Source organism: Acromyrmex echinatior, chromosome 1 (genome assembly GCF_024713525.1).
Source record: "Acromyrmex echinatior isolate Ae372 chromosome 1, ASM2471352v2, whole genome shotgun sequence".
NCBI lineage: Eukaryota > Metazoa > Arthropoda > Insecta > Hymenoptera > Formicidae > Acromyrmex > Acromyrmex echinatior.
In genome coordinates this window covers 19,703,289-19,716,674 of record NC_141852.1, presented here as the reverse complement: position 1 = coordinate 19,716,674, position 13,386 = coordinate 19,703,289, and the positions used below count along the sequence as shown (strand labels likewise).

The window sequence follows — 13,386 nt, the reverse complement described above, 5'->3', positions numbered from 1 at the left end:
GCATTTTTATTCGATAATTTATTTTGTGTTGCAAGTTTTTAATATAATAAATATGTAAAACATACAAAAATTTAAACAATTATATTTGTACACAAACAATAAGCCTCTGTATATTTCTTTAATATATCATGACAATACATTTAACTGTATTAAAAGTAAAATAATTTCATACAGTTTCGTACTTTTACGCATGTGAGCGATTCCATTCTGATGACCCATAAGTAATTTTGACGTCAGAAGAGGTCAATTCTTTCTTATCAAAATATGGAGGAGGAGGTGACAAAAACTTATGAATGAAGTAGACGTAATGAACGTATGTCGATGCGTACGTCGATGTTGTACCACCAAGGGATATGCCATAAAAGGCGATACTATAATTAGATTCTCTGAATTCACCGATCCAAAATTAGAGATCTTCTCACGTCCGATTAAGTTGCGATGCATCGTGACGTATTATTTCGCGAGCTCATGAACGAAGGAAAACAAATAATGACCCTACTCAAACGCGCATCATATGCATTGACGCGATTCACCAAAGTTTGTTGGAATTTCAGTACATAGTCAGATAGTCAATTAAATAATGCTTAAAGCTTTAATAAATTATTTCGTGATTATAACATTTATATTGTTATGTAAAGCTACAAATATTGCGTGTATGATCGATGAAAAGGATAAGTAAAAAAGTATAACAGGCGTTATTGTTTTTAATGATAAAACAACACACGCAAATGTATTAGTAAACAACTGAATATTAAATATTATTTAAAAGAATGCTTATACTTATGTTAAAATTATGATAAAACATTTGAATTAATGCTCGCGTATTTATTTACAAATATACTTATTTACGAATAGAATGAATTGAACAGACAAATACCTTAGCTTTTTACATAACGAACAATTTATTAATGCAGCAGCGCCAGACAGTGAAATTACAGCAAATAAATTTATCCTTTATAAACGCAAAATGCAGTGTAGAGCAATTACAACCTATCTACTCTTCGTGTACTCCTATTACAACGTTTGATGCGTCTGGGAAAACCTGTTCATAATGAAACTGCACTATGATGTTGGCCTAATCATTTTACTTATAGAAAAGTATAGTAAATTAAATACAGAATAATTTTAAATTTATAAATAAAATACATATAAATTAAATACGATTTTAAAGTTTCCAGTAAAAAGAAGTTGCTTATGCAAATAATTATTAAGTAAGTAAAAAATTCGATATTCATGATTATTACAATTACGCTTTTTTGTCTTTAAAATAAAATATAGCTAAATATATCTTTAAATAAATGTTATAAATAAAGATAATTATGCCACTATATGCGAAAGCAACAACAAAGTAGCATTGCGATATAGCAATTATAGCATGTATATAAATATGTAATGGCAGTTATAAAACAACTAATGCTATGCATTATTAAACTGCTTATCTAGTTAATCGCTTAAAATATTACTGCGATGAGTCATGTTTATTGCATTTTAAATAGCATATTCTTATCTACATTATTTCCAGTTATATGCATTAATGATAACGATCGAATGTTATGCAGAATGAACATCCTTCATGCATTCCTGATACTTCCGGTTAAATGTTCATGTAAAACGAACGATTTACAATATTGTTGAAATTAAACTATTACGTGGATTATAAAGGATTATATCTCTGTCATCCAAACTTCAGTTCGATACAAAACATTGAATTTATTCGAGATGATCACATATAAGTAAAGACATGACAATAAATAGTATATGCAATGGTAACGTGATACAATAAATAGAACAGAACACTATGCATATACGATCGAATAAATATTCTATGTGTATTGTATAAAATGCATTATGATCTTAAATTTAAGTGCGCGTTTACGAACAATTATGCATCGCGTCGTGTGCATACATAATACAAAAATATGCGTAACGCTAAGTTATGAACGTAACTTAAGTACTGCTTCATTATAAAATATCGGATTTGCATAATATATATAAATATATTTTAATCTATCGCAAAAAGTCACGTCGTTATGTGCTGATACGCGTATAATCAAGATTTACTCGAACGATTCTCATTAAAATTAGTCCCTTATCGATTAGTATACTTATGTATAATCGGAAGAGCCATAAAAATCATCGAACTTTATCTTCTAAAACGCTTCTGACATCGTATACGCGCTTACAACGCAATGACGGACTAACTATAAAAGATAAAATTGTCATGTGTTCTCACGACAAGGCGAGATTCTTCGGCACAACACACCGGAAAGGAGGAGAGAATCATCTACGTCTACGTATGGTACGCGTCAACGCACGATACCTATTTATGTAAATATATATGTATGTGCATATGCGTCTATGTATAAACGTAGGAACTCTGTACGTCCGCGTACGCTCGGGATATCACAGCTAAACGACATTAAGTTTTCGCGTCATTCGTCATTAAAGCTAGAATAAATAAGTTTCACGAGCCGCCTAAACTCGTTGTCGATCCTTTCACGTACTATCGTCACCTGCGCGTATCGCAGACTCCGTCGATTTAATCGATTGAACTCAAATCCGTGACCGTGTAACAAGCCGCCTTGATCGTGAGCGTAATCTGTGTTGACATATCGATATAAATATCGGACCCACGACGGCTAATCTTGAAAGTTCATCTGCGAATTTATTCTCTCTGCACTTTTTTCTCTTTCTCTCTTCTCAATACGCATTTCAATAATGTATCTGTTCTTTCGTTGATCTCAGATTGTTGAGTGCCTGAGAATGAAAAATGGGATTTTTAAATTCCTTTTACATACACACGATAAGATTATGTGTTTCACTTTAACGGCGGCTGTAATCCATTGGACCGATATTTTTGGCGAGTCTAATCGATTTGAGTGCGCCGTGTACTTCGAAACATTATTATCAACATTATGGTCTATGCTCGGCATGTATGTTATTAGATATAATACTGTTCTGAAGTAGATCTTTTAATACTGGTCTCTAAGTACGCAGCCGTTATTGATGAAATACTTTTATTATCATCCAATAAAGTTTGATTCTATCATCATTCAAGAATATTTGAACCAAAATTATTAGATTAGATAATTTTTTTACGGCTATTGAGATACATAATCTTACAATTAGTACAATAGTACGATTTTGTTGGCAAATCTGCGAAAAACGATTAAAACTATTGAAGTGAACATGATTGCGATAATGGAATAAATATAAAAGTTATGTTAGTGTGAGATAGTATACGATTCGACGCTATATAAAGCAGTGTCTTTAAATTATCAGCAGATCTCGTCGAAGCGCAAACTTCTTCAGGTTCAACACGTTGATCTATGTTCGTAACGAAGGTCCTTTTTGCTTCTTCATCAGTCTGTTCCTTTGAGATCCCTTTCGTAAGTTCTGACGTAAAGAATTATTTCGACCAGACTTTCTTGTCGGTTTATGTTTTCTCATTCCTTTGCCTTTTAACCATTTTTTAGGCATATTCGGCGTAAAAGTCAAAGGCGTTTTTTTAACGTTATGATCGCAAATGTTGTCAGTAGTGGCGTTGCGAAAAACTTTTATCCAATCTTTCAAAAAAGTATGATAAAGTTTTAACACGCCCCAATCTTGAATCAACATTACAGTCAGATCGCCCTCTTTGGCCCAATGCAAATTATCCGTTATGATGAATGCATCGTTTAGAGTAGAAGTTCTTAATTCCAGATTTATCATAGCGGCTTCGACTTCACACAGCAACTGCAATCATACAAATGAGAAGTATTATTTTTACATGTTCGTACTTTCACTTAAAAGGTTGATATTCCTCGCCATATACGGCCAATAAGTTTTATGACAATTTGACCCAAGATGGCAAGTTCGTGTAATAAAGTATTTATAGTTTTATATCTCGTTCTTGCTATAATAAATGATTAGTTTGATTTACGAGTAATATTAACGTGTGATGTAAATACAGTTTTCAATTAATCGGTGTGAATATAAATCTTGTTAAAAGTAAGCAATGCGCTATATAGCTTACCCTAAGAACTTGATTATGCGCTTTGTCGATAATCCTGGTCCGCCTTTTAATGATGCTACGAGTGACATCGATGTTAGAATCGAGACGATATTCTTTAAGAAGATGGAATGTAAACGAGAACCTCTGAAGCGCATCATATAGGCGTGGAAGAGCACGCTCAGCTTTCTTTCCTCTTTCCAAACACCAAAGTTCCGTGTGATACCATTCGAGCTGCCTTTTTGGCAACCAATTCATTTTGTACTGCTCCTTCAGCAGCACTCTATATACCTGTAACAAAAAAATAAAATACTGTGTAACCTTTTGAGTCGTAATCATATGATCGGATCGATTTAACGCAATTAAATTGTTTTCGAATTTTTTTCTGATCGTAGATAGAATTTTATTTTATTAAAAGTTTACTGTAGTTCTATTACATGCACATAATTTATTTGCACTTAATTATGCGTATCATTGAGTATAAAATTTATGACTACACAAATCTTATTCAACTCGTACCGTTATGCTGCATAAATTCAGACATAAATTACAAGTGACTGTCGTACATTTATGAATTATTTAATGAATTATCTGGCGTAATGCACATTTACGTGCGTAAGCAATCTTGTTTGTTTATATAGTCTAGTACTACGTTCAGTACGTTATTAAAAACCGTAATATCCAAACCACAAATCTGTCTTGGAATGCAACCATGCGTATCCAGAGTAAGCTTTAAAGTGATAAAAGTCGATAAACAAAATATATCACTCTATCCAAGCCATCGTGATCCGTGCAGGATAAACTCGATCTTAAGCTCTCTAGTAGACCAAACAATAACATTTATCATCTCGTTACAACCACGTTATAAACAAGTAAAGCCTCTTATGTAAATGTATTCGCTTATCTTCGTCTCGTGAGGCCTACGTTTAATAACATTTTGCGATAATGATATTTTTAATATCGAGCGTAACGACACGTTCGTTCCACGTGACGGAAGTGACTTGTCATCAAATCTGGGAGATGTCTAGAACGCGTCGCGGGACCGTAGAAAAAGTAATTATGCTGAATGTGCGTGGCAATCGTAGCCAATGCAAATTGCCGGCGGAAAATAGGACTGCACCAGCGATGAGTTGCAACGCGCGCACGTGCGAGTCTCCCTTGAGCGAGCACTGCCCACGCGGTTTTACTCCGACACCGCGCTGCAATTAATTACAGAATCGCGGTCGCGAGTAGAGCGCTCTCGTCTCTCACCTTCGAGTAAACTATGCGCACGTCCTTGAAAGTCTTGTTGAAGTGATTCTGTGCGACTCGCAATTGCGTTCGCACCCTCTTCATGATGTTGTTCGTATCGCTGGAATTATGCATCCTTCGCGAGGCCGCCAATCGGGTGCCGCAAGGATGTTGAAACCAGGGTTCTATGTCACTGGAGTTTGGCACAAATTGTAGATCGTTTGCGGACGTTCCCGATGCCGAGTTCAGCCACGAAGTCAGGAAGAAGGCAAAACTCGTAAGAGTAATCGTTTGTGCCACTGAGTCTGTAAAGTAAAATAAGAACTGTCGTCAGAAAAGTATTGGAAGGTACTTAAGAGTAATTGAATGGAGATGAAACTTGTGCAACTATTTTGCGTTTTTTCTGATTGTTCTTGCAAAAATATTGCATTGTATTGTATTGATTTTAACATTAACTTAAGGATTATAATGTTCAATTTTCAAAAGAAGTTAGTCTTGAAGATAACATTCATAGTTACATTCTTTATGAATTTATAGATACGATATTAATAAATATTTGCAAAGTAGTTGCAGCAAGTACATATATATACATATATATATTGAAACTTAAGATGAAATTTATATTTGCCAAGTTCATATTCAGTCAGCGTTATACATTGTAATTCGCGATTAAGTTTGATAAAGTCAACAACGGTGAAAGATCATGCGCTATTTTACATGTAAGAGTAACAAAAGGGAAAGGAAGAGATGAAGTCCTTCCGACTTTCACACTTGGTGTACCTACACGGATACGTAGGTACCTCCATTGCACCTACGCACCAATTTAACAGCGACCAATCGTCGCCCCCGCAGTAGGAAATGGGTTGCAAATCGAAGAATCAAGATTTATTGCACAATTAAACGTCAGCTTACGACTTTCCTCGTGATTCCACGCTGCAAACTTATCCAGGGACAGACCTTTCAAAATTTTTCCGCACGTAATTTATAACGTTTAATAGCGAAAATATGATAATAATACATTTCTTATAAATTTTAAGATAAAAAAAACTCTATTAAAAGCACAAAACAAAAAAAAATTTTAATTAGTTAGCAATTCAAGAGAAAAAATATAATATTTTATTTTCCTAAATGTACAGTTAAGATTTGGAATGGCGTCGGTATCGCATAATATTTAGTAACACATCATACAGTAAACACATCGTATCGAATCGATTCTTGATCAATACCATTCAGCTGCCGTGAAGTCTAGCACGGATATACTGGTAGTGCTGTAAAGACCGACAAAGACTTCATCACCACTATGTGGGCAATTACCGCGCGTTGATAGTTCGTGCGTGCCGCGCAGAAAACCACGTGTAAATTCATTCGAAGCGACGGTGCGAGCGCTCTCAGGTGCGAGCCGTAATGGCAATTCGATACGATAGTTCATACAATTCGCACGTCGGTCACGCGTGGACTTACGTGTGTGGCACGGTCATCTCGCGGCGAAAGCGCACACGCGCTACGTGATCCTTCGTGTCTGTTCTCAGCATTAATATCCGATGCTCTAACGATAACTTGAGATATCGCACAATTTGTTGTGCTCTTTATTCATATTTGTCATTGTGTCATTCAAAAATTTAATGATACTATAGATATAGGATGTCAAGTTTATATTAGATTTCATGGTTGCAAAATATATAATATTTCACGTATATATTTTTTTAAATGAAGAAATTATAATTTACGTAGTGTACTTTATAAAAACTATATATATGTTACATATAGTGTCGGCTCATTATTGACATTATTATCGTATTATTGATTTATTTCACTTGAGCTTTACGCAGTTAATTATTTTTTTTATTTTACAGATTTTTCTATATTACATTTGTGAAAGTAATACAAAAAGTTTGGCGGTGATTTGGAACCCGAATTAAAAATATTATTTTATTAATAAGAAGTAGATATGTTTTAAAAAAAAAATAAGAAAATTTATTTTTATAGTTTAAATTTCCAAACTGCAAAATTCTATTAATACATACGTATCGACCGAAGTATCGGCCTTATAATGAACTGTTTCGTATGTATATAATTTTCATTTTTATACGGAACGTGTAAATTTCCAGTTTGTCTCTTTTTGTTACTATAGGTACACCTAATACATCCTTAATAAGTATGTCGACATTTCTCTTTAACACAATGTATTAAAAAGATCTCGGTGCTTATACTGGTGAATACAATTAATATCTTTTGTAATTTCTCTGTTTATTTTCTTCGAGTAGATAATTATCAGATAATAAATAATCATCGATTGAGAGATAATCTTTTCATAATTATCTTACTGCAGATAATTAGATGTACTTTACAGCACCGATGAAACGAGAGTATGTAAATTCGAGAACTTGTTTATCGTAATTTCTATACGCGAGGGCGATATTTAACAAATCTGTAAGCGACGTAATAGTAAGTCCCAATTCGATTAACCCTTTAGCGCGAAAGAACACTGGAGGAAGCCAGTTACGTGGCTATGTGTATCTTATCGTAAACTCACGCCTCCTCTTCTCCCGGAGTTGCCTGAAGTTAGCAGTTTCAGGCATTCTGTAAGCGTCGGCTACGTTGTCGCGTGGGTGTATGGCAAAGGTGCACCCAATATTATATACTCTCTAACGACCATCGCCCCCAACTATATCAATTTACGTCTTTACCTACCGGTTACCCATTTCCTGCGTATATTATCTCGTATCTAATTGTAAGGGTGGACAGCGACAAAGTACCTTATCCGCGAAAGCCGCGAAGTTACCCGTTTTTGATAGGCTACGATTTAATTTCGCTATACTGTAACATATCAATAGAATAAACATGTGCTGGGAAACTTATACATTATAATGTATAATAATTAAAAATAATAAATCTTCAAACGATTTAATAATTTTTATATGAATCGCTTTTATAGATATCTGAGATAATGTCTGTGTTTTGAAGATTATACAACAATTGTTTTTAAAAATATTAATAAGCTCTCACGGTACAAAAAAAAATCAATAACAAATTATAATTAATTGATACATTATAAAAATGAAATAAAGTTCCGTGAAGAGTACAAGGCATTTTTTGTGGTATAATATCCCTGTAATCGCGGCCTACCACCTATGGGTTACTAAATCGCACGCAATAACCACGTTATTCCTATAGGGTTTCACCACATGCAATTATTTGAGCAGGTGCCTCATTTCATCCTTACGGTGCACTCTCATTACACGCGATAATGTCGATTCAAAACGCATTTCAGAACGAAACGTCCATCATTCATACGGGGGAATTATCCCAAAATATACTTCTTTTCAACCATATACGTATTCCGGGCAGTGTCGTGTCGACGCGGTAGTTGCCTCCGCGGGTTTTAATACATGCCTTCCTCCTCTCTCGATAGGCACTGCCAAGGTGGAATCGCGGCTATTCTCGCGATGGATTCCCCGGATGCCAGTAGTCGGACGATCGGTCGGCCCTCCGGTGATTTGGCGAAAAGGGGCGGGGGGCGGGGAACGGGGCGCGAGGAGGGGCAGTGCTCTTTTTTCCGCGGCACAGGACGAAGATTGTTGGTTTTGCAGCACCGGTACCGCGGTGGTGAATGCCCCAAGGCGGCAAAAGGCGGTTGCTGCTTTCTGGGAACGGGTCGGAGTCCCGGCCGCACCGGGAGCGGTGATTGCGTGGTGATTAGCCTCCACCTTCGCCTCTTTGGACCGACGAAGTGGAAGACGAAGTGGAAAGGAGAAAAGGAGCGAGAGTGCAGGCGCGAGGGAGCATACCGCACGAGCGAAAAGAGACGCAAATCGTACCGGGAGAAAGAGCGCAATATCATCGTCGTGCGGGCGAGTGTGGGAGCGAGGTGCCCGATACGAGTCCATTCGGGTTGCCGCTTCGCGGAGCGGAGCGGATCTCATATCGGAGAGCGAGAGAGCGAGACCGCCGACGTGCGTTCAAAAGTGCACGCACGCATTGAGATAAGTACGTATAGCGAGAAAAGGGTAGATAATAAAAGATCGCGATTCGCGTGTCGTTGCTATATAGAGACATGTATTATTTTATGGAGACCGCGCGAGGTAATGTCTGAAGATAGTACTAGTCAACAAGGTATTTTCTTATCGATTGCGAAACATTAAAGTAAATATCATATGAAAGCATTCCGAAGATACGCTTCGCGTTAATACTGTCTGCATAATTTCTTTTTACAAATTAGGTATATAGAAAAGGTATGGAAAATTAAGTTGAATTAAAAATCGTTCTTTTACATGTAAATAACAAAAATTCCGTAAGATATTATTAGTCGATATAACGATGCATCTTAAATACCGTGCAAAATGACACGCGACTGACGGATATACGCTTTATTATGAAAAACGCGCGCCTTTCATTATTGCAACGTCATTCATAGAGGTATGTGGGACGCGTAGTCGCGTCCACGTCTCTTTTTGCACCTTCTCGAGTAGCATACGTACGTACGCGCTAACAACCGTGTATGTACGCGTAAGTCATGTTTATACGCCGCGCCGAGCAAATGTTACTCTAATCGGCACCTACAGCGGGAGTATCGCACCACACGGGTGAACGTACGATGAGCACCATAGAAAAGATAGATTATGCGTAGCTCGCAACATTTGATACGGTATGCGCATAAAGGATCGTCTGGGGAGTAAGTCTGCAGAGGCGTCGGGTTTCTTCCTCGCTCGAGTTCTGAATCGGGCGATGATTAAAAAGTCGAGGAGAGATATAAGAACTGATTCAAGTATCCAGACTTAATTACGGTCATAATTGAGTTAACGCATCAACACAAGGAGCACGGTAAACGCCACACTTACGGTATTTACTGACATACAAATGCCATTATACGAACATACAAAGGTAATTAAACATCGAGATTTATATCGTTCTCGTTTGTAATTATTAACTATATTCAGTACTATAGTACTATAGTACTGAAGCTAAAATGAATGATTAGATCACACTTGTGACACATTGGCACGCGTTATCTCAACCTTTAATCTCTACTTAGACCGGTTTTTCTATCAAGTCTCCGACCGTGTGTGCGGTCGTCGCAGCTTTCGCTGAATATGAATCAGGCAGGGTGCGTCAGTTCGACGATCGTCCGCCAGACATATAAGACTCCGACTTCCTTCCTGCAGCCGGTCGCAGTCTTCTCTCCGTGGACGACTTTGATTTACGAGGTACGCGGGAAAACTCGAGGTTACCGAGTGTCCATGCGTTCGTGTTTCACTGCCCATAGTCTCCGCCAATGGATCCCAACCTCATGGATGCACCAGACAGATTAGCGGGGCGCGCGCAGATTTGCATTTTGTCTGGTCGGACTACTAGGCACATTGGATAGTCCTCGTCGGAGAGGGCGACCCCACCCATAAAATACCGCTGAAGGGTTTTAAGTTGCCAGAGTTGCGCGTTAACATCCATCCTTTACCTCCTCTCGCCAATTCCGCCTTCGCATGCTCCTTTTGTTTTCTTCCTCGGCATTTAGCCCCGTCCTCCTTTCTCTCTCCTCCCGCGTCTCCTTTAGTCTACCTGCCGCGTCGCCGACGCATCGAATTATCAGAGATGTCTCTACGCTGACGCGTCGTAAAGTGTCTGTAATACGCGAGCGAGGCGCCTTACGGTGTTACGACGATATGGATCACTGATGTCATACTGACGTCACCCGTCGTTTATATCCAGAGGTGACAACCTACCGTTGGCATCGGTGCAAGAATCGATCTGAAACGACGTTCGCCACCGTCGAGCCACCGCAACATAGAAAAGAAGACGAAGGTGGGGAGACAGCGCGCAGGAATGCACGCGATCAGTTACTACGGCATTCAATGTCATCATCGATTACGTTATCTCGATTCTTCGGCTGGTGATAGGCCGCACACGCGTGTGCACACGTGCGTAAGAAAATGCCCGCGGAGGCCGATTGTGTATATACGTTAATCATTGTGGTATCGTCTGATGGAAGCGCGACGGTTTCTTCGTTTCTCTCTCTGCCTCTCTCTTTCTCTATTTTCCTTTTTCTTCTTCCTTTCCTTCGACCGATGGCGAAGATTACGTAAGTCACCCGGTTTTTTTGCTGCGCCGGAGAACGAAGAATATCTGCCGTTAAATGACTTCTTGAGCGTTAGTTTGTTGTAAGAGATATTTGTTTTCAAGAAGTATGAGCGACGATCATTTTATACATTTTAACGCTTATTTAATCTCATAAATCTTCTTTGATAAATTACGTAATTTCAATTTTTTTTTGTGATATCTGACACATATATTGGTTAGAAAAATGATTTATATTAATTAATATGCAATGTTTTTCAAGAGTAATTTCAGACATATTCTTCCAAATCTTGATTTTCTTTCAATTTTTTTTTAACGATATCATATAATTAATTGTATCAGTACAATATATATAATATTTTTTTTTAGGACGGAAGTCAGTTCACGGTTAATTATCTTATCGCATTTGCGACGATGTATAATGTTTGACCAGATCGATATGCGTTTACATCCGGAGATAATTCATCTTGATCCAGACTTAATAACAGTTTGTAAGGCATGCGTGGACGTATGAGAGAAAGCTCGATGCTGAATTATATTGTTAACTGAGACAGTAGGAGGATCTCGCGGAAGAAAACGTTGTAAGTAATCATGTAGTTATTCCGGAGCACTAATGCGTGCATCCGAGAAGGAGATAATTACAATCTCTTACAATGATCCAATATTATCATATACGAATACGATGTTCCGAAACTCGTGGCTTAAATTTCAATTATAGTGAATTTCAAATTAATTTTTCTTTAAAGAAAATGTGTAAAAGAAGACAAAGATTGTTGTGAACATTTTATAGTATATTCAATATTGAGTTTTTTCAACATAGTCTCAATATGTAAAATTTTAGGAAATATTTTTAAAGATTAAAACTTGAAATTAAGCGAAATTCTATAATTATTTTTCTTTAAAAATTAATCTATTATAGTTTTTAAAATATAATATAATATAATGCTTTATTATACAATATTATTAATTAATGATAATTTTTTAATTAGAAACTTTGCAATTTCTTCCAAACTTCATATACAATTACAGTTAATAATTATGATTTACTATAAAAAAAGAAATTTTATCTTTAATATTTTATATAAATATTATTATAGTTATTATTTTAATAAAATAATAACATTCTTCTATTACATTTTTTTCTTTTATAGAATAAGAGTCATTTATATTAATGAACTAACGTAAATCTATGACATTAATGGCAGTAAGATATATAATGCTAGGAATTGAGATTATCACTTCAATGCAAATGATATAATGCGATAAAATCATTGCAATTAATAACGAGCATGAATTATTCATTGCGTGCATTCTTATCAGTCAGAATAGTATCCAGGCGACATTTTCTTAAAAATATTTAGAAACATAAGAAAGTTTAATTTACGATTTATATTAGCGTTCCTTCTTATATTTTATCTTTTTCTATTATATCAATTTATCTTTCCTTGTCTTTCTCTCTGTTAATCATTAGACTTATGGAATGATAAAAAAGTTGCTACAAAGTTTTATGTGTTTATCAAATTATAATCGAGCATCGAACTGACCATTTGTCGTTTTAACATTTTGGACGTCAAAATAATGACTAATAACATCAGTTTATTATAATTGAATATAGTAACATGTATTTAAAAAAACAAACTTTAGAGTATCAGTTATATTTTATTAATATCGAAAAGACTCTGCATCCAAAGATATACATTGTGAACTGAAAATCTATTGATTGCTTAGTAAGTGAAAAGATATGCGGCCATCATTGATACGTTCCCGAAGTCTTAAAGTTTGTATTAGAAATGGTCATATTTTATATTATTATTTTTTATATTTACTAAAATATTCCAAAGTTTGTATTTTTGTAAATATAATGATTTAGTAATATAAAAAGATGGAATTACACGATGCTGGATTTTTTTAATAATACACGGAAAAAAACAGTATTTCACAGAAATCTGATGATGTCAACCAGATTAAATAGTAAAATATTAAACAACTATTTATATAGTTGCTTGCACCATAATACAATGATTATGTTAGATTATATTACAGCAATGACGGTTATATTATAACAATGTATTTTACATATACATATTTTTAGTTGT

General features: G+C 35.9%; 2 protein-coding genes across 8 annotated transcripts in view; one reads left to right on the top strand and one right to left on the bottom strand.

The window, feature by feature from the left end:
- LOC105154884 (uncharacterized) overlaps window positions 1-13,386 on the top strand; it is a 346,927-nt gene that overhangs the window by 85,079 nt on the left and 248,462 nt on the right. The gene's annotated exons all lie outside the window — the stretch shown is intronic.
- Window positions 884-13,386, bottom strand: part of LOC105154878 (uncharacterized) — a 35,441-nt gene continuing 22,938 nt past the window's right edge. For both annotated transcript variants that reach the window (XM_011070659.2, XM_087403199.1), the window contains exons 2-4: window positions 5,243-5,526; window positions 4,016-4,282; window positions 884-3,735 (exon numbers count right to left, since the gene is read on the bottom strand). In XM_011070659.2, coding sequence (XP_011068961.1) covers window positions 3,328-3,735; window positions 4,016-4,282; window positions 5,243-5,526 — 959 coding nt within the window. In that variant the 3' untranslated portion in view covers window positions 884-3,327. The remainder of the gene's footprint in view (window positions 3,736-4,015; window positions 4,283-5,242; window positions 5,527-13,386) is intronic.